Here is a 26,286-nt window from a genome sequence, read left to right on the forward strand (position 1 = left end):
GTTTATATTTATGTAGAAAATCATCATCATTTTAGTCCTTTAATTGTTTTCATCTGTAAAGATATTTGTGTGTCGCTGATCATCCTGTGTGTATTCAGCAGTGTGTACGTGAGGTGCACAACTTATGTGTGAATGTTTGTTAGTGTGTTTCTTTGTGTGAGTTTACGTGTGTGTCTGTGTGCTTACGTGTGTATGTGGGTTTGTGTGTGTGTGTGTGTGTGTGTTTCCAACCATCTGCACAAAAGACGTTTACAAATAATTTATATAGTTTATGATAATTTAATTTGATAATTCAGTCATTTACATATGAATAAAATATTTGTCATGTTTTAACAAAAAAAAAATCTAAAATCAAACAATATTAAATCAAAACAACTTTGCTTGAAAGGCAAAATTTCTAAAAGTTTTACAAGTTGGTTAATTATTTATATTTATAATATATATATATATATATATATATATATATATATATATATATATATATATATATATATATATATATATATATATATATATATATATATTTTTTTTTTTTTTTTTTTTTTTAAAGATTTATTTTTGGCCTTTTTGACTTTATTGAGAGGATAGGACAGTATTTTAGACAGGAAACGAAATGGGAGAGAGAGAGGGGGTAGGGTCGGTAAATGTCCTTGAGCCGGGATTCAAACTCAGGACGCCCTGAAGTGCTATTGCACCATATGTCAGCAGGCTAACCACTAGGCTATTGCGCTCACTGGTTATTTATTTATTGACGTATTCTTTTCAAATTCAGAATAAAGTAATAATAATTTCTTGATTTTGTTGTTGTCTTATTTTCAGAATTAAAACACAAACAAACAAAACACTTTTACATGAATACAGGCGACTTTAGATATTGTCAAATGTCAGGAAAAGGAGAGTTCATGCTTAAAAGAAGAAGAAGAAGAAATTAAGAAAAAATAAACAAAAAAAAAACAGCTAGATTACTGGAGCGGTGCTCTTTCAAAATGTTCACATTTATACCTCCATAATGACTATATTGACACCTTAACTATTACCTAAAGAGTCCAATAGTATAGCGTTTGATATTTCTAGGCAGTAATATTCACTTTTAAGGTGTCAATATTGAGCCTTCATGTGTTCCACACCACCCCAGTGTCAGCCGGTGCACCATTTCGTCTTCTTCTGAGAGTGTAAACACACCCCGCTCACAAAAACATGTTTTGCCAACATGAAATGCTTTGGTAGCGTTTCCATTCTAGCGTACAAAACATCCAGTTAAATGTTTTAAGTGCATTCTCTCTGGGTTGCGCTAGCGTTTGCAGTTCTAACGTCAAGCATCATGAGAATGCAGCTTCTGAATCTTCCCTAAACATCACTAAACCGTCGTGTTTCTATTTATTTTGATTTATTCAATGGTAAATGACCGACTTAAATGTTTCAAAATGACTGAAATGGTAAAATGATGAAAACATCACGTTCCATAATGGCTGCTTTTCAAAACTTCTGAAGTTCTCCCTCCGGAAGCAGCATTTCCAAACATCAAAGCAGGTTCAAATTCAAATTCTGCTGCACTTCCTGTTTGGAGAGGTTCCTTCTTTTGATCCTTCTTTTGAATCTTCCTTAAACATCCTAAAATGTGTAATACATATATATATATATATATATATATATATATATATATATATATATATATATATATATATATATATATATATATTATATTTTATATAGATATGTATATATATTTTTTATACATATATATATATATATATATATATATATATATATTCTTTCCCAGAGATGAGTTGCGGCTGGAAGGGCATCCGCTGCGTAAAAACCTGCTTGATGAGTTGGCAGTTCATTCCGCTGTGGCGACCCCAGATTAATAAAGGGACTAGGCCGACAAGAAAATGAATGAATGAATATATGTATATTCACTGGCCACTTTATTAGGTACACCTGTCCTACACCTGCTTGTTAACACAAATTACTAATCAGCCAATTACATGGCAGCAACTGAATGCATTTAGGCACGTAGACATGGTCAAGACGAGCTGCTGCAGTTCAAACTGAGCATCAGAATGGGGAAGAAGATGGATTTAAGTGACTTTGAATGTGTCATGGTTGTTGGTGCCAGACAGGCTGCTCTGGGTATTTCAGAAATTGCTGATCTACTGGGATTTTCATGCACAGCCAGCTGTGGAGAGTCCAAATATCTAGTCCAAATATAAAAAAAGACAAATTTTGAGAGAAGTATACGTCAAACCTAAAGCAGGATTACTTGTATTACCTCATTGGCAGATTATTTAGCATGTTTTATGGAAAAAATCACATAATTTTGACTCAATATTACTGAAAACAAGACAATAAAGTGTGCTTGTCCAGAAAATGCTTCTTGATTGAAAGGATTTTTAGATATTTGGACTGGAAGCACGTTTGAAAAGGCATGTTTTTGCTGTGCATTTTGCTTTATAACTTTATAAACCCCATAATCTGCATCCCCATAATCCCATCTCCATCTTCATGGCCTAATCTGCTCCATATTGTCTCGCTTTACTTGATGAACAGATGGAAGCCAGTAATCCACTGCTGCCAGATGCACAACTAATTCATAGGTATAGCTGCAAACACACACACACACACACACACACACACACACACACACACACACACACACACACACACACACACACACACACACACACACACACAGCATCATGAGAGTTCCTTCTCAGTTCTTCATGCACAGGCAGATGAAGAGCGCTCTGTCACTCACACACACACACACACACACACACACACACAGCATCATGAGAGTTCCTTCTCAGTTCTTCATGCACAGGCAGATGAAGAGCGCTCTGTCACTCACACACACACACACACACACACACACACACACACACACACACACACACACACGCAGGCTGTCATCTGTGCTCTGCTGATTCAGGCATTGGAGGTCACCTTTTGACTGCACGCTGTAATCAATGTTTAAAACGCACCTGCTAGACGCATTTATTATGTAAGGCGGTGCAAAATGTCCCTACTTTACGGTTTCAAGTGCAGGAAAAGAACGAATACGGACGCCGCTTAACTTTTGGTCACCGAACCCCGTGTTGCGATTAATTGGAGGAGGTTTTTTTTTTTTTCCATGAGGCGATGGAGTTACAGACAGCGCATCCCTCATAGCAGTGTAACGGATATACACCTCTGCTCTTAACAAAGCTGTCCCCTACGTCAACTTCTCACACTGCATTATCTCATGATTTAAAGGTCACACACACACACACACACACACACACACACACACTGAAAAATACTAATAAAGCTAAAAGCTCAAGCTAAAATCATTGAGCATTCATATTTACAGTCTCTCATTTACGCTGAGCGCACAATAGACAGAAGATCAAACATCGCTTGTCACTTTAAAAAACGATGGTCGTATTTTCATGCATTTAATCGGTCAAGACATTTTTAGTGTTGTGAAATATTTTGATTTCAAGGTGCATCAAAGTTTTACAGATAAAAAAACAAAAACAGTAGCACTTTATTTTAATGGTCCTGTCACGATCACCAGCCATCACAACTCCATGGATCGCTGGAATACACTCACAATAGCTGCGTCCCGAATCGCATACTTATGCACTATTGTAGTATAAATAGTGTAAGTAGTGTGTTCACACTGAAAACTCTAAGAATAATAAGAGCACTTTAATTACCCGGATGATGCACTCATTTGGTCGCTAAAATAAAAGCTGCGTCCCAAATGGCACACTATACATGTTGCACTCATGCACTATGTACTTATGCACTTACACACTCAACAGTATAGTATATGTGTGTAGTGTTGTCCCAAATGGCACACTAATGTTTTTTTACTAAGCGGAAACTCAAACCGTTTCCCTGATGACGTTTGACGGTTGCCAAATCAGTGAAACAAACGACTGAATTATCAAGTAATACCTGCCGTGAGTATTGCTGCATTCACCATCGGGAGGCGCTATAATCACTCTCGTAGGAGAATTTTGCTTTCACCATCCAAAATAAATAAAGTTATCCAACATGTGCGTCAGATAGCTCCGCCCCTTCCGCTACGTAAGCAAACCTGCGGTCGTTGAGTGTGTGAAGTGTTCATCATTACACACTTCATTTTAGCGGCTGAATGAGTGCATCATTCGAGTAATTAAAGTGCACTTATTATTTTTAGAGTTTTCAGTGTGAACACACTACTTACACTATTTATACTACAAAATGGCGTAGAATAGTGCATAAGTATGCGATTTGGGACGCAGCTTCTGTGTGTAATGATGGACACTTCACGTACTCAACGACCGCGAGTTTGCTTACGTAGCGGAAGGGGCGGAGCTATCGGGCGCACATGTTGAATAACTTTATTTATTTTGGATGGTGAAAGCAAAATTCTCCTACGAGAGTGATTATAGCGCCTCCCGATGGTGAATGCGGTTATACTCACGGCAGGTATTATTTGATAATTCGGTTGTTTCTTTCTCTGATTCGGCAACCGTCAAACGTCATCAGGGAAACGGTTTGAGTTTCCGCTTAGAAAAAAAACATTAGAGTGCCATTTGGGACGACATTACACACATAAGCTGCGTCCCAAATCGCATACTTATCGCACTATTTTACGCCATTTTGTAGTATAAATAGTGTAAGTAGTGTGTTCACACTGAAATCTCTAAAAATAATAAGTGCACTTTAATTACCCAGATGATGCACTCATTCAGCCGGTATAATGAAGTGTGTAATGATGGACACTTCACGCACTCAACCACCGCAGGTTTGCTTACGTAGCGGAAGGGGCGGAGCTATCGGGCGCACATGTTGAATAACTTTATTTATTTTGGATGGTGAAAGCAAAATTCTCCTATGAGAGTGATTATAGCGCCTCCGGATGGTAAATGCGGCAATACTCACGGCAGGTATTACTTGATAATTCAGTCGTTAATTTCACTGATTTGGCAACAGTCAAACGTCATCAGGGAAACGGTTTGAATTTCCGCTTAGTAAAAAAACATTAGAGTGCCATTTGGGACAACACTACACACATATACTATCCTGTTGAGTGTGTAAGTACATAGTGCAAGAGTGCATAGTGTATAGTGTGCCATTTGGGACGCAGTGAATCACTTATGGACTACAAATCCGCCATTGCTGGACTACAACTCCATACATGCACTCCGCTCACTCACAGATGTCCCTCATTCTGACGGATTACACACGCACCCCTGGAGGGTTTTCAAGGACTGATTACACACACTATTTAGGCAGCACACACACCCACTCCAGTCGGAGTCTTGTTTACGTAAGTGGCATTACAACGTGTTTCCTTTGTCTTGTTTTGCCGTGTGTTCACCCTCGCCTTGTTATTCTGTTTATCCCTGCCTGCTGACAGCCTTGTGACCATCTCGCTGTTATTGTGGCTATGATTGCCTTCATGCCCCTGTTTGCCCATGTTGACCATTGCTTGCTTGACTGCCTCAATAAACCTGCATGTGGATCTTAACTCTGTTGTCAGTGTCACAATCCCCTGGCTACATGTCCATTTGAGTATTAGTAGACTGTCTGCTTGAAATCTACTCCTTCAACAGGCATTCAACTGACTATAATACACTTTGCAAGTGCACTAACCCCAACCCCAACCTTATAATCTAATGAGAATTGGTTGTAATGTGACTCAAATTCAACAAAGGAAGTGTGACCAAAAACCCAAACAGATATGAAGCAGCACTTATGTCTTCTGCACTGACGATAACAAGACAGCAACAATTATTATATTTGTGGAAACAGCATTACTGTTTAACAGCACTTTGGATTGAATAATTGACATCAGGGGTGTCCAAACTCGGTCCTGGAGGGCGGGTGTCCTGCAGATTTTACTTGCTTACATACAACTTGCCTCAACACACCTGCAAGGATGTTTCTAAAGCCTAGTAAGAGCTTGATTAGCTAGCCCAGGTGTGTCTGATTGGGGTTGGAATGTGGGTCTCAATGCTAGTCTCGATGCTGGTCTTTCTGGTCTAAATGCTGGTTTCAATGCAGCTCTTAATGCTGGTCTCAGTGCTGGTCTTGCTGTTTCAATGCTGAACCCAATGCTGGATTCAATTATGGTCTCAATAATAGTCTTAATACTGGTCTTTCTGGTCTGAATGCTGTTCTCAGTGCTGGTCTTGCTAGTCCCAATGCCAGTCCCAATGCTGGTCTTAATGCTGTTCTTGTTAGTTTCTATGCTGTTCTTGTTGGTTTTAACACTGGTCTCGATGCTGGTCTTGCTGGTCTCAATGCTGGTCTTGCTGGTCTCAATGCTGGTCTTGCTGGTTTTGCTGGTTTCAACACTGGTCTCAATGCTGGTCTCAATGCTGGTCTTGCTGGTCTCAATGCTGGTCTTGCTGGTTTCAACACTGGTCTCAATGCTGGTCTTGCTGGTCTCAATGCTGGTCTTGCTGGTCTCAATGCTGGTCTTGCTGGTTTCAACACTGGTCTCAATGCTGGTCTTGCTGGTCTCAATGCTGGTCTTGCTGGTCTCAATGCTGGTTTTGCTGGTTTCAACACTGGTCTCAATGCTGGTCTTGCTGGTCTCAGTGCTGGTTTTGCTGGTTTCAACACTGGTCTCAATGCTGGTCTTGCATGTCTCAATGCTGATTTTGCTGGTTTTATTGCTGGTCTTGCTGGTTTTTCTGGTTTCAACACTGGTCTCAATTCTGGTTTTACTGGTTTCAATGCTGGTTTTGCTGGTTTCAATGCTGGTTATTTATTGCTGGTCTTGCTGGTTTCAATGCTGGTCTTGCTGGTTTTAATGCTGGTCTTGCTGGATTTAGTGATGGTTTTGTTGGTTTTAATGCTGGTCTCGATGCTGATCTTGCTAGTTTCAATGCTGGTTTTGCTGGTTTCAACACTGGTCTCAGTGCTGGTCTTGCTGGTTTCAATGGTGGTCTTGATGGTTTTAATGCTGGTCTTGCTGGATTTAGTTATGGTTTTGATGGTTTTAATGCTGGTTTCAATGCTGGTTCTGCTGGTTTCAATGCTGGTCTTGCTGGTTTCAATATTGGCCTTAATGCTGATCTAGCTGGTTTTGCTCGTTTCAATGCTGGTTTTGCTGGTTTCAACACTGGTCTCAGTGCTGGTCTTGCTGGTTTCAATGGTGGTCTTGCTGGTTTCAATGCTGGTTTTGCTGGTTTTAGTGCTGGTTTTGCTGGTTTTAATGCTGGTCTCAATGCTGATGTTGCTAGTTTCAATGCTGGTTTTGCTGGTTTCAATATTGGCCTTAATGCTGATCTTGCTGGTTTCAATGCTGGTTCTGCTGGTTTCAATGCTGGTCTTGCTGGTTTTAATGCTGGTCTTGCTGGTTTCAATGCTGGTTTTGCTGGTTTCAATGCTGGTTTTGCTGGTTTTAATGCTGGTCTTGCTGGTTTCAGTGGTGGTTTTGCTGGTTTCAATGCTGGTCTTGCTGGTTTCAATGCTGGTCTTGCTGGTTTTATTGCTGGTCTTGCTGGTTTCAGTGGTGGTTTGCTGGTTTTAATGCTGGTCTCAGTGCTGATCTTTCTGATTCCAATGCTGGTTTCAATCAATGGCATTGTTTTGTCTGAACATTGGGTTGAAGTGCAGGTGTGCTTGGTTTATGTTTAAGTTCTTGTATTTTTACAAGTAAATATTTGAGGGTTTTGTAATTGCAAGTGCTGAATATTGGTCTCAGTGCTGGCCTTTCAAGTTTAAGCAAAATGAATGAATGTAAACGCCTGAAATGTGATCTAATGAGTCTGTGATTAGCAGTCTAACAAGTGACATTACTGACAATAACCATACAGATCAGCTTTATCATTACAACACACAGCTCCATTCACACACACACACACACACACACAGGTCAGCATGCTCTGATGTGAACGCAGTCACGTTTGAGCGCATCACAAAAGACGTTAATTCGTATAGCGGCCGGCTATATTGAGTTGCAGGACACACACACACTCACACACTCACACACACACACTCATGTGTCCCATTTAAAGGCGTTATTTGGAGGTGTTTGTTGTTCTGGGACACTCCTGTGTGGGAGACCCGGAGTCACTGAAGCTGAAGGGGAAACCGGAGAGCCCCTGCTGACAGGCACACCGGACACAGAGATGCTGTTTACCCGCAAACACCGCTGTCATGAGCCGATACGGTTACTCTCCGATCATTTATTTATTATCTGCATTTGCTTATATCCTCCCGAGCACCGAGTCACACCACACCGACCACGACTAAGGTGTCGACTTTTGGCAACACTCGGCCGCTTAGCGCATAGCTAGCCTAGCATGCTAGCCTGGCTGAAAGATGGAGAAATTGTACCAGCAGACGTCCATACTGAAAAACAAAACTGTTCAGGCTGGTTTTAGCTGGTTCTCCAGGCTGGTCAGAGCTGGTTCTCCAGGCTAGTTTTAGAGGGGTTTTGGACACTTTTATCTGGTCTTAGTTGGTCAGGTTGGTCTTAGCTGCTTTTAGCTGGTATTTGCTGGTTTTAGCTGGTCAAGCTAGTCTTAGCTGGTTTGAGCTGGTCAAGCTGGTCTTAGCTGGTTTTAGCTGGTCAGGCTGGTATTAGCTAGTTTTAGCTGGTTGTGCTAGTCTTGGCTGGTCTAAGCTGGTCGGGCTGGTTTTAGAGGAGTTTTAGACACTTTTAGCTGGTCTTAGTTGGTCAGGTTGGTCTTAGCTGGTTTTAGCTTGTCGAGCTAGTCTTAGCTGGTTTTGACTGGTCAGGCTGGTATTATCTGGTTTGAGCTGGTATTTGCTGGTTTTATTTGGTCAAGCTAGTCTTAGCTGGTTTTAGCTGGTCAGGCAGGTTTTTGAGAGGGGTTATGGACACTTTTATCTGGTCTTAGTTGGTCAGGCTGGTTTTAGCTTGTCAGGCTGACTGGTCTTGGCTGGTCTAAGTTGGTCAGGCTGGTTTCAGAGGGGTTTTAGACACTTTTAGCTGGTCAATCTGGTCTTAGCTGGTTTTAGCAGGTCAAGCTAGTCTTTGCTGGTTTTAGCTGGTCAAGCTAGTCCCAGCTGGTTTTAGCGGGTCAGGCTGGTTTTTAGAGCGGTTTTGGCTACTTTTTTAGCTGGTTTTATTTGGTCAGGCTGGTTTTAGCTTGTCAGGCTGATCTTAGCTGGTCAGGCTGGTTGGTCATAGCTGGTTTGGGCAGGTCAAGTTGGTTTTTGCTTTTTTTAGCTTGTCAAGCTAGTCTTAGCTGATTTTAGCCGGTCAGGCTGATTTTAGATGGGTTTTGGCCACTTTTTATCTGGTCTTTGTTGGTGAGATTGGTCTTAGCTGGTTTTAGCTGGTCATGCTGGACTTTGAAGGTTTTAACTGGTCACGCTAGTTTTAGCTGGTTTTAGCTGGGTCAAGCTGGTTTTTGCTGCTCAAGGTAGTCTTAGCTGGTTTTAGCGGGTCGGGCTGGTTTTAGAGGGGTTTTGGCTACTTTTTAGCTGAGTTGGTCAGGCTGGTTTTAGCTTGTCAGGCTGATCTTAGCTGGTCAGGCTGGTTGGTCTTAGCTGGTTTTGGCTGGTCTTGGGTGTGTGTGGCCTATTTGTTGATTTAAGGTTAGTAAGATAGTTTTTAAGGATGTAAACAATAACAGCAGTCCTAATGTATTTCCTGTTTTATAGTTTTAAATTTTCATAGCTTCTAAAAGGACCACAAATTTAGTGATATTATTTATGTTATGACAGCATTCATAATGGGTAAGCTAAATTGTCCCAAGTGAATATGTGTGAATGAGAGTGTATGGGTGTTTCCCAGTTATGGGTCGCAGCTGGAAGGACATTTACTGTGTAAAATATATGCTGGAATGGTTGGCGGTTCATTCCGCTGTGGTGAACCCTGATTAATAAAGGGACTAAGCCGAAAAGAAAATGAATAAATGAATGACAATATTTATAATGGGCCGATGACATTTCCATATCGAAACGGTCTACAGGGGGAATAGAGCTGATGTTTTGTTTGTTGGTCAAATATCTAAAGATTTGTAAATAAAGAAGCATAAACATTCAAGAAAATTGCAGCTTTTTCTTTCAGAATAAGTCTAAATTAAGCATTTTTATTAAATAAACGAGCTAAATTACCAAAAGGGGTAAGTAAAATGAACTCATTTCAGAAAGAAAACAAGATTATTCAACTTACTTCATTGGCAGATTATTTAGATTAAAGAAACTCCCTTAGAGCGTCACGGTGGCACAGTGGGTAGCACGATAGCCTCACAGCAAGAAGGTCGCTGGTTCGAGTCAGTCGGCATTTCTGTGTGGAGTTTGCATGTTCTCCCCGTGTTGGCGTGGGTTTCCTCTGGGTGCTCCGGTTTCCCCTAAAGTCCAAACACATGCACTATTGACGAATTGGGTGAGCAAACTCATCGGTAGTGTGTGTGAATCTAAGAGTGCGTACGGGTGTTTCCCAGTCATGGGTTGCAGCTAGAAAGGCATCTGCTGCGTAAAACATATGCTGGGTTAGGTTATTTCTGAAAACAAAACCATATATCTTGTCTATAAAATGCATCTTAATGTAAATATTTGTATATTTGGACTAGAAACAAATCAAAAACTCTTTTTGCAGCATGATGGTACATAAGCACTTATGTTTAGAGCTAAATACGCTAGATGACGGGTTTAATTTGATTCATTCCTACTTAAATATTTTTCACAGTGCACTTATTACATTTTAAAAAGCAAGTTACTGTGAGAAACAACTCACTGTTGCTTGTGTTTGAGAAGTTTTTACTGTGGGCCTACATTCAGTGACAGTATTGGTAAAGTCCCGCCATCTAGTGGAAGGGTTAGGCTAAGACATACACTCATGCTAGGAGTTGATTTATTCATTCATTTATTCTCCTTCAGCTTGGTTCCTTTATTAATCAGGGGTCTCAACAGCGGAATGAACCGGCAACTATTCCAGCTTATGTTTTACGCAGCGGATGTCCTTCCAGCTGCAACCCAGTACTGGGAAACACACATACACTCATATCAGTTCATCAATTCCCCTATAGCGCATGTGTTTGGACTGTGGGGGAAACCAGAGCACCCGGAGGAAACCCACGCCAACACGGGGAGAACATGCAAACTCCACACAGAAACGCCAACTGACCCTGAGGCTTGAACCAGCGACCTTATATTTATATATGGTATACTTATAGAAATATCATGAACTTTGAGGCAAAAGCAGGTATGCACAAGGAAATGACAAGAAGAGGTCTGTACTGAAAAAGAATATTTATTCTTTTCTTCGTTCCCGTAAAAGTGCATCAGATTTTACAGTAAGCAAAACTCATATTTAAGACAGGAGACACAACCGCTACATTCACAGTCATTGCTTTGACAGTGTGCTGCATGGGAGGAGACTTCTCATAAGCGTCATGAGTATAAAAATTATTTATAGTAAGATGAAAATGGGAGGTGTTGGGAAAAGTTGTTCCTTCGGAGCAAGAGGTGTTGTTGGTCAGAAGCAATTTATGCCTTAACCAAGGCAGCGAACTCTGTTAGAGACAAAACAAAGAAACAAACATTCAGTCAAAACTTCTGTTTTAATGTACTATACATTAGGTGCACTATATTCCCATGCTTTTTTGATGCAAAACTAATATATATACAGTTGTAGTATTATTATACCCCCTTTGATTTTGTCTTATTTTTAAGATATTTGCCAAATAATGTTTAACAGAGCAAGGAAATGTTCACAGTATGTCTGATAATATTTTTTCTTCCGGAGAAAGTCTTATTTGTTTTATTTCGACTAGAATAAAAGCAGTTTTTATTTTTTTAAACACCATTTTAAGCTATTTCTCTCTTCGATAGTCTACAGAACAAACCATCAGCATTCAATAGCTTGCCTAATTACCCAAACCTGCCTAGTTACCCTAGTGAAGCCTTTAAATGTCACTTTAAGCGGTATAGAAGTGTCTTGAAGAAAATCTAGTCTAATATTATGTGCTGTCATCATGACAAAGTTATTAGAGATGAGTTATTAAAACTATTATGATTAGAAATGTGCTGTAGAAATCTGCTCTCTGTTAAACAGAAATTGGGCAAAAAAATAAACAGGGGCGTGAATAATTCTGGCTTCAACTGTGTATATAGCCAGTTACGCCTCACGCCACATTATTAAGAAACTTCAATATGATCCTAAAGGAAATAGGGTATATGCCGAGCTAGTGCTGTTCCCATGCTGATACACTTCCGGTGAGCTGTTATTGTGAACTTTTTCTCATTTTATACGGTTCCTTATACAGCATGGATGTTGTAATGTCATTAAAATACATTCAGTTAAATAAACTTTAGCATTCATTTAGTTGCTCAAGCGTAAAACGAGACAAAAAGCGGTTTACTCGCACGCGCCCGTCAGAATCGGCAGGCTAGCGCAGAAGCTCCATTGAGTATACTGGGGTACAATAAATGCTCATATTATAAAGACATGGCGGGGGGAAATGTAATTTAATGCAGGGCTTCTTGTACAATCTGAGACCCACTTTAAATGGGATATCACTCAGCTAGTGGAGATCGCTGATTTTTAAAGAAAACAGACCTTAAACGCACCGGATTTTGCATTGGCATTCAATTCGCCGGAAGAGCCTAACCCAGGATACTGGCAAATTAAAAGTCCTATTAGCATGCTTCGGCATACACCCCCTTCACTCTAAATGTAAAACTAAATAAATACTATTAACACATGAAAGTGTAAAGCTTGCAGCCCACAACAGATCTGTAAAGTTGTTGCGTATCATATTTAACACATAGCTAACTACCAATTTTATGTTATTTTGCTCACATGGATCTTTTTTTTTTTTTCCGAAGAAAAACAGGACATCGGTAATATGGGAATACTTTGGTTTCAAATGTAGACATCATTCAAAAACAGGCCATTTTTAAGAGCTGTCGCAGAATGTTTGCCACGATTGACAGATTATTGATAATAAAATTTAATCGCAAATCAAATCGCAATATCGTCAGAAAAATCGCAATTCGATATTTTCATCAAATCGCAAAGCCCTAGTTGAATGCGAAAGAAGATATTTTGAGGAATGCTAAAAACCTGTTTGTTTTTCCTACTATGGAAGTCAATGGTTACAGATTTCCAGCGTTCTTCAAAATATCTCCTTTTGTGTTCAACAGAACAAAATAAAGATTTGAAACAAGTAAATGATGACAGGCTTTAAATTCTTTGCATCTCTTTAAAAAAGCACTCATTTTACAAGTAGCGAGATGCTAATGGTCTAATCCGACTCAATGATCTATGCTAAGCTAAGCTAAAAGAGCTTCAAAAAAGGTCAACCTCAGCAGATTAACTCTATGGGAGCTATAACATTTTTAAAAAGCAAAACAAAACAGTGCAGTGTTCCTGTAAAGGTCTTGTGAAGTGCCTTGAAATGTGCGCTTTTTTTTTATTTGATGTTTGACGTAATCTTAATTTAAATTTGAAGAGAGGGCGGGGCATATAGTAGATCCTCCCCTTTAAAAATTAGCCAGTAGCGCTTAGTTTTCTCACAGCTCTGCCAGTGAGAGTGGTTGAGCTCAAGCGCATCAAATGAACAGCCAATGAGAGGAAGGGCGGGGCATGTCAGACACCAAAGAGCATCTGATTGGTCAGAAAATTCTGATGAGAAACCGATGTATGAAAAAAACGTTAATCCATTAAGCTGGATTTTTGTCAGTGTTTTGGAGCACGCTAGCTAATAGATATCCTTAACACTGACAGACTGAAGCTAATGTCTACATTTTGGTATCTCTTGAGAGCTTTAAGGCAAGTTTCTGTAAATTGAGGACTGACCATCAATCCCGATCTTGCCGTCTCCGTCAGAGTCTCCAGCCTTCAGGAAAGTCTTGGTCTCGCCGTCAGTCAGTGCTCTGGCATCAGCCTTGAAGTTCTGCAGGAACAGCCTGCACACACACACACACACTTCATCATCATGAGCACGCACACACACTCACTTCACAGATGTGCATTGAATTGTGCCTCTTACTTGAGCTCCTCCTCCTCAATGAAGCCACTCTTGTCCTGATCAATGATTGCGAAGGCCTTCTTGACCTCATCGGCGGACTTGCTGGCCAGACCGACCTTTGCGAAGAAAGACTTGTGGTTGAAGGAGTCAGCAGCTGCGGTGACACACAAGACGGATAAACACACTCACACTCTTCTTAGTGACTGTTATTATTTCTGTGACCCTGACAGTCTTCTAGAGGTTAATAACAGATGCTGTGTCCCAATTCGCATACTATACACCCTCAATAGTGTTGGCTAATAGCATTAGCATGTCCCAAAGTGTAGTATGTTTAAAAGAGTACGCCAAAGGATCTCGGATGGTCGACTATTTTTGAAGTGTTGTTGCTAGAGGGGATACAGTTGCAGCAGGAAGTTCACTGAAATTATTTAGCCTATTAGATAATCCATTAATTGTTTTTTATTAACATAAATTAATTTAAAAACAGTACTTCAACTGAGTGTTATTCATATTATTTATTAAATTACCTATTAATTGTGTTTTATTAGAGTCTACACCTAACCCAACTCTCACAATAATGTTACTGTAATTATACTGTGTTATTCATATTATTTATTAAATTACCCATTCTATTGTATCTTATTAATGCCTACCCTCAAACTCAACCATCACAGAAATGTAAAAGCTATAATTACACTGAATTATTCATAATATTTATTAAATTACCCATTCAGTTGTATTTTATTAACATCTACCCTAACCCCAACCCTAACATGAATGTAAAATATGAATTATTGTTGTATAGTGTCACAAAAACAATGCTATATTGATTTATCCATAGCTGTATCCCTTCTAGACATTACCATGTGGAACCGTTCATACCATTAACATAGCGCGTTAGAACTACAAACTCGGCGGGAAAATTGTAAACAAACTACAAAAATGGCGGACACTCGAGACCAACCGTCAAGTAGAGAGGCTTCGGTAAAGATGTTTGTATGGCTGTTAATTAATATCTAGCCTACTGGGAAATGTTTGAATTACGTTTTCTGTGTTATATTTCATCTGCAGCAACAATGTGAACTTCTATAAAGACGTGTTTGGACATTAACTTCTGAATGTATAATCATCCAAACACCTGATGAGATTTCTCAGCGTGAAAGACTCAGATTAACACTGAATCTCCAGTAAGGTAAGTAATTAAATATGACAGAAATGTGGATGATGTGTGGATGATTGACAGAGCTTATAACTAAGCAACATAACAGTCCATTACTTGGTATAAAATATATTATATATTTATATATAATACATACACATACATATATATATATATATATATATATATATATATATATATATATATATATATATAGTTTGTCCCGAAGCTTGCAAACTCCTCTGTTACACACTCAGAAGTTCAAGTATTTATTTATTCCCTACACAAAGAAGTACATACTTTTAAGACATAAGATACAAAAATTAAGACACAGCAATTTGCCCACTCTTCTTATTTAAAGCTTAATGTGTCATCATGGAAACTAAAATAGATAATTCTATTCAATTGCTGCGTCCCAATTCGCATACTATTCGTCTTAAATAGTATTTGAAAACAGAATTAGTATGTCCCAAACTGTAGTATCCTGAAAAGAGTACGCCATGGTCGACTATTTCTGGTAGAAATTTGAAGTATAGGAGCATTCGCACACCAACTGCTAATATTACCCACAATACATTGCACATTGGACGTGAATTCAATTAGAACTACAAACATGGCGTGTTCTCAAATTGTCCGCTCTTCTTATTTGAAGCTTGATGTGTTGTCATGGAGACTAAAATGGAAAATTCAATTAACTCTTTTCTGACGCCAGTTATGACATGTTTAAAGGTCTTCAGCTTATTACAGTTTTTCTCAGTGGCTTTGGTGTGTTTCTCACAACACTGTTTACATTTGCACAACAGTTCATGCATTTCTCTAAACAATTAGTCATTTGTGCACATTACAGTAGCAGTTTCTCATTCCCTCCAACACATTGCAAATGCTTTTGCACATGCATCAACTGCTTTCATACGACTCTCTGCTGTTTATAACATTATCATCTGCTTATGTATGAGAAAAACTGTAACAACCAAAAATAAAGAGTAAAAATACAGATGTAATGTGAAGTGTTACTCACCCTTGCATGCCTCCAGTGCTGCAGAGATGTCAGCGTCGTTCAGGACTCCGGCGAATGCCATCTTTAGCTGAAACAATCAATATTAAAACAAAACGTAAGTATAAAAAATACATGCAGTTTTCCATATTTTGTGTTTTTCCCCCTTTATTTCTGCTTTTGAATGTCATTCTGGGGTCTTGATCTTTCTTATAGCAACTTTTAACATTGAAAGGTTTGAAAAAGTGACTTTTATAACCATTTGTAATAGTTTGCAGTGCTATATTGTGTTTGTTGGTGTTGTATATTTGTATATAACACCCTGTTAAAAACTGCAGCAAGATTTATTTCTCTATTTATTATATTTCAAACTACTAAAATGTCACTAAAAGTCACTATGTTAAACTGTAGAGTTGAATAAATGGAAAAAACACAAAATACTTTGCATTAGCGGATATTTTTTACAGTTTAGATCAATAAATAGACAGACAGACTGTACAAAATATCTTAAAAAAAAAAAACCTGTCTAGAGAAATAAGTCTGTAAAATAAGAATCAAATGCACTGGAGATTTATTACAAGGTGTTTGTAGTGTAATATACAACACCAACACACACAATATAGCACTGCAAATCATTAAAAAATGTAATAAAAATCACTTTTTCACACTTTTCAAGATTTAAAGTTGTTGGAAGACAGATCAAGATCCCATAATGCAACTCAAAAGCAGAAATAAACGGGGAAAAATAAAAACATCAATCACAAAATACCGAAAACTGCTAATATATGGATATTTTACAGTGTATTTAGATAGATAGATAGATAGATAGATAGATAGATAGATGATAGATGATAGATAGATAGATAGATAGATAGATAGATAGATAGATAGATAGATAGATAGATAGATAGATAGATATCCTATAGAAACCCCCAACAAAATCACATCTCCTCTGATCTGAGTTACAAGGATCTTAAAGTGACAGTTCACCCCCAAAAGATGAACATTTACTCACTATTTACTGTCTTTTTAAATATATACGAGTTAATTTCTTCGGTTGAACACTAAAGAAGATAATTTGAAGAATGATGAAAACCTGTAACCATTGACTTCCATAGTTGGAGAAACATACTGGCTTTCAGCATTGTTCAAAATGTCTTGGTGTCACTAAATGATGACAGATTTGTCATTTTTGCGTGAACTGCCCCTTTAAGTCTTGAAGTGTGCGGTGTGTGACCTTGAGGTCCTCTTAAAACAAACACACAGCACAAATACACACATCCACTGCAAAAAATGCTTTATTACTCAGAGATTTACTCTCGTTTCTAGTACAAACATCTAAAATAAATTAAATCAAGAAGCATTTTCTAGACGAGCAAAACAATATTGTGTTGTTTTCAGTAATGAGTCAAAATTAAGTCAGTTTTTCCTTAAAACAAGTCAAATAATCTTGTTATAGCTTTAAATTCAGAATATTTTGCAGGTTTTATCTAAAAACTCACTTCATTTGGACTCATTATTACTTAAAACAACACAATGTTGTGCTTATCTAGAAAAAGCTTCTTGGTGTAATTTAATTTGTAGATATTTGGAGTAGAAACAAGACTAAATCTCTTAAGAAAAGCAGAGTAAGATAAACAAATACTGGCTTTCAGCATTGTTTAAAGTATCTTCTGTAGTGTGCAACGGATGAAAGGCTGACTAAATGCCCAGCAAGCATATTTTGTTTTTAAAAGACGTCTAATGGATGTCTAAACATCGTCATCTTGGCTGAAATAAGGCTAAACTTGGGCTGTCATTGATGAAACCTGATAGACATCTAACAATAGACCAAAACTAGACTATAGTCATCAAATAAACAGAAATGAACGACTACACAAAGTCTGTCTAATCTGTCTATTGGATGACTAGTTTTGGTTTATTGTTAGACGTCTATCAGATTTTCACTGACAGCCTAGTTTTAGCCAAGCTGTCTACATTTGGATGTCTATTAGACGTCTACACTCTCAGAAATAAAGGCGAGCTGTCACTGGCGTGGTACCTTTTGAAAAGGTACAAATTTGTACCTAAAATGTCCATATTAATACCTCAAGGGCACATGTTATTTCTTAAAAATACAAAAGGGTTCCTCCTAAAATCTTTAGGTACTAATATATACTTTTGAGGTACCAATATGGACCCTTCAAGTACCAATGTGTACCTTTTGAAAAGGTACCACTGCAGTGACAGCTTGCATACCTTTATTTCTGACAGTGTTTTAAGCATAAAATTGTTTGCTGGGTGATGAGATAATTGTTATTTTTGCGTGAACTGCCCCTTTAAGTCTTGAAGTGTGCGGTGTGTGTGACCTTGAGGTCCTCTTAAAATAAACACACAGCACAAATACACACATCCACTGCAAAAAAATGCTGTTCTTACTCAGAGATTTACTCTCGTTTCTAGTCCAAACATCTAAAATAAATTCAATCAAGAAGCATTTTCTAGATGAGCAAACATATTGCGTTGTTTTAAGTAATAATGAGTCAAAATTAAGTATGTTTTTACTGTAAAACAAGTCAAATAATCTTGTTTTATATTGAATTCAGAATATTTTGCAGGTTTTAACTTTAAAACTCTTTTCATTTTGACTCATTATTACTGAAAAACAACACAATATTGTTTTGCTCATCTAGAAAGTGCTTCTTAATGTAATGTAATTTGTAGGTATTTGGACTAGAAACGAGTCTAAAACTTTAGCAAAGCAGTGTAGGAGAAGCAAATACTGGCTTTCAGCGTTGCTCAAAGTCTCTTCTTTAGTGTTTAACAGAAGAAAGGCTGACTAAATGATGACAGATTTGTCATTTTTGCGTGAACTGCCCCTTTAAGTCTTGAAGTGTTCAGTGTGTGACCTTGAGGTCCTCTTAAAGCAAACACACAGCACAAATACACACATCCACTGCAAAAAATGCTGTTCTTACTCAGAGATTTACTCTCGTTTCTAGTCCAAACATCTAAAATAAATTCAATCAAGAAGCATTTTCTAGATGAGCAAACATATTGCGTTGTTTTAAGTAATAATGAGTCAAAATTAAGTATGTTTTTACTGTAAAACAAGTTAAATAATCTTGTTTTACATTGAATTCAGAATATTTTGCAGGTTTTAACTTTAAAATTCTCTTCATTTTGACTCATTATTACTGAAAAACAACACAATACTGTTTGCTCATCTAGAAAGTGCTTCTTAATGTAATGTAATTTGTAGGTATTTGGACTAGAAACGAGTCTAAAACTTTAGAAAAGCAGAGTAGGAGAAGCAAATACTGGCTTTCAGCATTGCTCAAAGTCTCTTCTTTAGTGTTTAACAGAAGAAAGGCTGACTAAATGATGACAGATTTGTCATTTTTGCATGAACTGCCACTTTAAGTCTTGAAGTGTGCGGTGTGTGACCTTGAGGTCCTCTTAAAATAAACACACAGCACAAATACACACATCCACTGCAAAAAATGCTGTTCTTACTCAGAGTTTTACTCTCGTTTCTAGTACAAACATCTAAAATAAATTCAATCAAGAAGCATTTTCTAGATGAGCAAACAATATTGTGTTGTTTTCAGTAATAATGAGTCAAAATTGAGTATGTTTTTACTGTAAAACAAGTCAAATAATCTTGTTTTATATTGAATTCAGATTATTTTGCAGGTTTTAACTTTAAAAACTCTCTTCATTTTGACTCATTATTACTGAAAACAACACAATATTGTTTTGCTCATCTAGAAAGTGCTTCTTAATTTAATGTAATTTGTAGATATTTAGAGTAGAAACGAGTCTAAAACTTTAGCAAAGCAGAGTAGGAGAAGCAAATACTGACTTTCAGCGTTGCTCAAAGTCTCTTCTTTAGTGTTTAACAGAAGAAAGGCTGACTAAATGATGACAGATTTGTCATTTTTGCGTGAACTGCCCCTTTAAGTCTTGAAGTGTTCAGTGTTTGACCTTGAGGTCCTCTTAAAGCAAACACACAGCACAAATAGACACATCCACTGCAAAAAATGCTGTTCTTACTCAGAGTTTTACTCTCGTTTCTAGTACAAACATCGAAAATAAATTCAATCAAGAAGCATTTTCTAGACAAGCAAACAATATTGTGTTGTTTTCAGTAATAATGAGTCAAAATTGAGTATGTTTTTACTGTAAAACAAGTCAAATAATCTTGTTTTATATTGATTTCAGATTATTTTGCAGGTTTTAACTAAAAACTCTCTTCATTTTGACTCATTATTGGTGAAAACAACACAATATTGTATTGCTCATCTAGAAAAAATCTTCTTGATTTAATTTAATTTCTAGATATTTGGACTAGAAACAAGACTAAAACTTTAAGAAAAGCAGAGTAATAGAAGCAAATACTGGCTTTCAGTATCTTCTTTAGTATTCACCAGAAGAAAAGCTAACTAATCGCCCAGCAAGCATATTTGGTTTTTAAAAGACGTCTAATAGATGTCTAAACATCGTCATCTTGGATAAAACAAGGCTAAATGTGGGCTGTCAGTGAAAATCTAATAGACGTCATATAAAGTCTGTGTAATCTGTCTATTGGTCGACTAGTAGATTTGGGCTATTCTTAGACGTCTATTAGATTTTCACTGACAGCCCAAGTTTAGCCTTGTTTAGCCAAGCTGTCTACGTTTAGATGTCTATTAGACGTCTATCAGACACAAAATTGATTGCTGGGACCACTTTAAGACTTGAAGTGTTCAGTGTTTGACCTTAAGGTCCTCTTAAAATAAACACACAGCACAAATACACACATTCACTGCTAAAAATGCTGTTCTTACTGAGAGTTTTGATGTAGTTTCTAGTACAAACATCTAAAATAAATTCAATCAAGAAGCATTTTCTAGACGAGCAAAACAATATTGTGTTGTTTTCAGTAATGAGTCAAAATGAAGTCAGTTTTTCCTTTAAAACAAGTCAAATAATCTTGTTTAAGCTTTAAAATGAGATTATTTTGCTGGTTTTATCTAAAAACTCTCTTCATTTGGACTCATTATTGCTGAAAACAACACAATATTGTTTGCTCGTCTAGAAAATGCTTCTTGATTTAGTTTAATTTGTAGGTATTTGGACTAGAAACAAGTTGAGAAAAGCAGAGCAGGAGAAGCAAATACTGGCTTTCAGCATTGCTCAAAGTCTCTTCTTTAGTGTTTAACAGAAGAAAGGCTGACTAAATGATGGCAGAACCATCATTTTTGCGTGAACTGCCCCTTTAAGACTTGAAGTGTGCGGTGTGTGACCTTGAGGTCCTCTTAAAACAAACACACAGCTCGAATGCACACATCCACTGCAAAAAAATGCTGTTCTTACTCAGAGATTTACTCTCGTTTCTAGTCCAGATATCTAAAATAAATTAAAGCATTTTCTTGATATGCAAATAATATTGTGTTGTTTTCAGAAATAATGAGTCCAAATGAAGTGAGTTTTTCCTTTAAACAAGCAAAATAGTCTTGTTTTAGCTTTAAAATGAGATTATTTTGCAGGTTTTAACAAAAAAAAATCACCTACTTTTGACTCATTTTTGCTTAAAACAACACAAAATGTTTTGCTGATCTAGGAAATGCTTCTTGATTTAATTAAACTTGTAGATATTTGGAGTAGAAGCAGGACAGAATCTCTGAGAAAAGCAGAGTAGGAGAAGCAAATACTGGCTTTCAGCATTGCTCAAAGTCTCTTCTTTAGTATTTAACAGAAGAAAGGCTGACTACATGATGACAGATTTGTCATTTTTGCGTGAACTGCCCCTTTAAGTCCTAAAGTGTTCAGTGTTTGACCTTGAGGTCCTCTTAAAGCAAACACACAGCACAAATACACACATCCACTGCAAAAAATGCTGTTCTTACTCAGAGATTTACTCTCGTTTCTAGTACAAACATCTAAAAATTCTGAAATCTAGTAGTATTTTTTAGCATTTTCTCTTGTTTTCAGTAATAATGAGTCAAAATGCAGAGAGTTTTTAGTTAAAACTTGCTAAATAATCTTGTTTTAGGTTTAAAATAACATTATTTTTCTTATTTTACCTAAAAACTCTCTTCATTTTGACTCATTATTACTGAAAACAACACAACATGTTTTGCTGCTCTAGAAAACGCTGCTTGATCTACTTTGATTTGCAGATGTTTGGAGCAGAAGCGAGACAGAATCTCTCAGTTTTTGCAGTGTCGGGATTTGGGATGCAAACACTCAGTTGAGGATGTGCTCCTCCGTCACACACAGATCGGGCGTGCCGTGCACACTCACCTCTGTTGTCTTTTGTCGCTGAAAGGTTTCAGGAAGACTGGAGCTGTGGACTGCAGTGGGCTCCGACCCGCCGGGCTCCCCTTATATACCTTCAGCCGCTCCAAATATGAATCATAATGTAATCGACACCCTCAGACACTGGACAACTGCCCTCACACACACACACACACACACATGGAGTCACGCACACACTCATTGAATCGCACGAACAAACACACACAGAGACACAGACTCACACACACACTCATGGAATCGCACTGACACACAGACAGGTACACACACTCAGACTCATGGACTCACTCACACACACGGAATCAAACAAACACACGCACACAGGCACACACACACTCACACTCATGGAATCACACACACACACACTCATGGACTCACACAAACACACACACACAAACTCATGGACACTCATGAAATCACACACACACTCGTGGACTCACGCACACAAATACACACACACACACACACACACACACACACACTCATGGACTCACACACACCCACACACACAAACTCATGGGCACTCATGGAATCACACACACACTCATGGACTCACACAAACACACACACACACAAACTCATGGACACTCATGGAATCACACACACACTCATGGACTCACACAAACACACACACACACACACAAACTCATGGACACTCATGGAATCACACACACACTCGTGGACTCACGCACACAAGTACACACACACACATGGACTCTCGCTCATAGAATCACACAAACACACACACACACACTCGTGGAATCACACAAACACACACACACAAACTCATGGACACTCATGGAATCACACACACACTCGTGGACTCACGCACACAAGTACACACACACACATGGACTCTCGCTCATGGAATCACACAAACACACACACACACACTCGTGGAATCACACAAACACACACACACAAACTCATGGACACTCATGGAATCACACACAAACTCGTGGACTCACGCACACAAATACACACACACACTCACATGGACTCATGGAATCACACAAACACACACACACACTCATGGAATCACACAAACACACACACACACTCATGGAATCACACAAACACACACACACACACTCGTGGAATCACACAAACACACACACACAAACTCATGGACACTCATGGAATCACACACAAACTCGTGGACTCACTCACACAAGTACACACACACACATGGACTCTCACTCATGGAATCACACAAACACACACACACACACACACTCGTGGAATCACACAAACACACACACACAAACTCATGGACACTCATGGAATCACACACACACTCGTGGACTCACGCACACACACACACACATGGACTCTCACTGATGGAATCACACAAACACACACACACACACTCGTGGAATCACACAAACACACACACACAAACTCATGGACACTCATGGAATCACACACAAACTCGTGGACTCACGCACACAAATACACACACACACTCACATGGACTCATGGAATCACACAAACACACACACACACTCGTGGAATCACACACTCATGATCTCACACAAAGACACACACACACTTATGGAGTCACACAAACACACATACACACTAATGGACTCACACACACATACCCATAGAATCACACACACTATGGACTTACACAAACGCACACACATAATCTCTCACACTCATAGAATCACACACACACACACACACACACACACACACACACACATACTCGTGGAATCACACACTCATGAACTCACACAAAGACACACACACTCATGCAGTTGCACAAACACCCACACACTAATGGAATCATACAAACACAACTCATAGACACACACACACATTATTGGACTCACACACACACATTAATGGCCTCACACACACACTAATGGACTCACACACACTAATGGACTCACACACATACTCATAGAATCACACATGCTATAGACTTACACAAACACACACACATAGTTTCTCACACTCATGGACACACGCACACACAGACATGGCCTCTCACACACTCCTGGACTCACACAAAGACACACACACACATACTCATGGAATCATACAAACGCACACTCATGAACTCACGCACACTCACACATACACACACACTCACGCACACTCACACATACACACACACACAAACACTCATAGAGTCACACACACACTCATGGAATCATACAAACACACACACTTTTGGACTCACACACACTTATAGACTAAGACACACACACACACACTATGGACTTGCACAAACACACACACATGGTCTCTCACACTTATGGACACACACACAGATACACTCTTGGACGCACACACACACAGACATGGCCACGCACATATGGTCTCTCTCACACACACATACACACAGACTCACACTAATGGACTCACACAAAAACACACACACATAGTCAAATGGACTCACACAAAGACACACTCTCATGGACTCACACAAACACACACAGAAACACGCACATATGGTCTCACAAACACACACACACACACACAGCCTCACACTAATGGACTCACACGAAGACACCAATGGACTCACTAAAACACACAGTCACATACACACACACACACACACACACACTCATGGACACAGACACACACACGCACATACGGTCTCAAAACACACACACACACTCACACTAATTTACTCACACACACACAGTCACATGGATTCACACGAAGACACCAATGGACTCACTAAAACACACAGTCACATACACACACACACACACACACGCACATACACTAATTTACTCACACACACACAGTCACATGGACTCACACAAAGACACCAATGGACTCACTAAAACACACATAGTCACACACACACTCATGGACTCACACAAAGACACACACACACTCATGGACTCACACAAACACACACACTCATGAAATCACACAAATACACACAGACACACACACACATACGGTCTCAAACACACACAGACTCACACTAATGGACTCACACAAACACATACACACACGCACACACACATAGTCACTTGGGCTCACACAAACACACACTAATGGACTCACTAAAACACACACTCACAAACACACACTTATGGACTTACACAAACAAACACACACTCATGGACTCACACTAATGGACTCACACATGGACTCACACACCTACACAGACACACACACTCATGTACTCACATATGCACACACACACAGTCATGATAATGTAATTGACACCCTCGCCCGCTGGACATTTGCCCTCACACACACACACGCACAGACTCACACTAATGGACTCACACAAAAACACACACACATAGTCACATGGACTCACACAAACACACTAATGGACTCACTAAACACACACACATAGTCACACACACTCATGGACTTACACAAACACACACACAAACTTATGGATTCACACACACACACACACACACACACTCATGGACTCACACAAACACACACACACACACACACTCATGGACTCACACACACACACACTAACAGACTTACACAAACTAACACACACTCATGGACTCACACACAGACACACATGCACATATGGTCTCTAAACCACACACACAGACTCACACTAATGGACCCACACAAAAACACACACACAAATACAGACACATGGACTCACATATGCACACACACACACAGTCATGATAATGTAATTGACACCCTCGCCCGCTGGACATTTGCCCTCACACACACACACACACACACACTCACACACTGTCCTATATTTATCGTCAAACTGAAGACGCTTAAAAGGTGTGTTTGAAAAAAAAAAACTCTACTGCTGTGCTAATAATACACTTATGCTGAGAGCGCGCGCACACACACACACACACACACACTGCTGAGGTTTAAGAGGACTTCAGGAAGGCAAGCGCAGTCCTGCTGCTCTGCTTCTGTGTGTGGAGACTCTGACACTGCTGTTA

At 38.8% G+C, this 26,286-nt stretch overlaps 1 protein-coding gene and 2 long non-coding RNA genes across 3 annotated transcripts in view; 1 reads left to right on the forward strand and 2 right to left on the reverse strand.

The window, feature by feature from the left end:
* The window catches only part of LOC147846139 (uncharacterized), a 281,389-nt gene that overhangs the window by 164,602 nt on the left and 90,501 nt on the right, over positions 1-26,286 (reverse strand). The gene's annotated exons all lie outside the window — the stretch shown is intronic.
* Positions 11,201-22,403, reverse strand: pvalb4 (parvalbumin 4). Its single transcript, NM_212783.2, has 5 exons — positions 22,361-22,403; positions 16,118-16,184; positions 13,962-14,094; positions 13,769-13,878; positions 11,201-11,480 (listed from the first exon to the last, which is right to left on the reverse strand). The coding sequence occupies exons 2-5, from the start codon at positions 16,176-16,178 to the stop codon at positions 11,455-11,457; spliced, it is 330 nt and encodes a 109-aa protein (NP_997948.2). The 5' UTR covers positions 16,179-16,184; positions 22,361-22,403; the 3' UTR covers positions 11,201-11,454.
* The window catches only part of LOC147846142 (uncharacterized), a 14,623-nt gene continuing 3,249 nt past the window's right edge, over positions 14,913-26,286 (forward strand). Inside the window, exon 1 of the long non-coding RNA XR_015481500.1 lies at positions 14,913-15,132. This is a non-coding gene — a long non-coding RNA (uncharacterized LOC147846142). The remainder of the gene's footprint in view (positions 15,133-26,286) is intronic.

The sequence above is a fragment of the Danio rerio genome, chromosome 3 (genome assembly GCF_052040795.2).
Source record: "Danio rerio strain M-AB ecotype USA chromosome 3, GRCz13ab, whole genome shotgun sequence".
Classification (NCBI taxonomy): Eukaryota; Metazoa; Chordata; class Actinopteri; order Cypriniformes; family Danionidae; genus Danio; species Danio rerio.

What these genes read in the sequence shown, in the direction of transcription:
- pvalb4 (NM_212783.2), bottom strand. Translation starts at nt 16,178, where the DNA reads ATGGCATTCGCCGGAGTCCTGAACGACGCTGACATCTCTGCAGCACTG. An exon ending in ATTGAGGAGGAGGAGCTCAA is followed by an intron (nt 13,879 to 13,961) that starts GTAAGAGGCACA and finishes GTGTGTGTGCAG; the next exon opens with GCTGTTCCTGCAGAACTTCA. An exon ending in CGGCAAGATCGGGATTGATG is followed by an intron (nt 11,481 to 13,768) that starts GTCAGTCCTCAA and finishes TGTCTCTAACAG; the next exon opens with AGTTCGCTGCCTTGGTTAAG.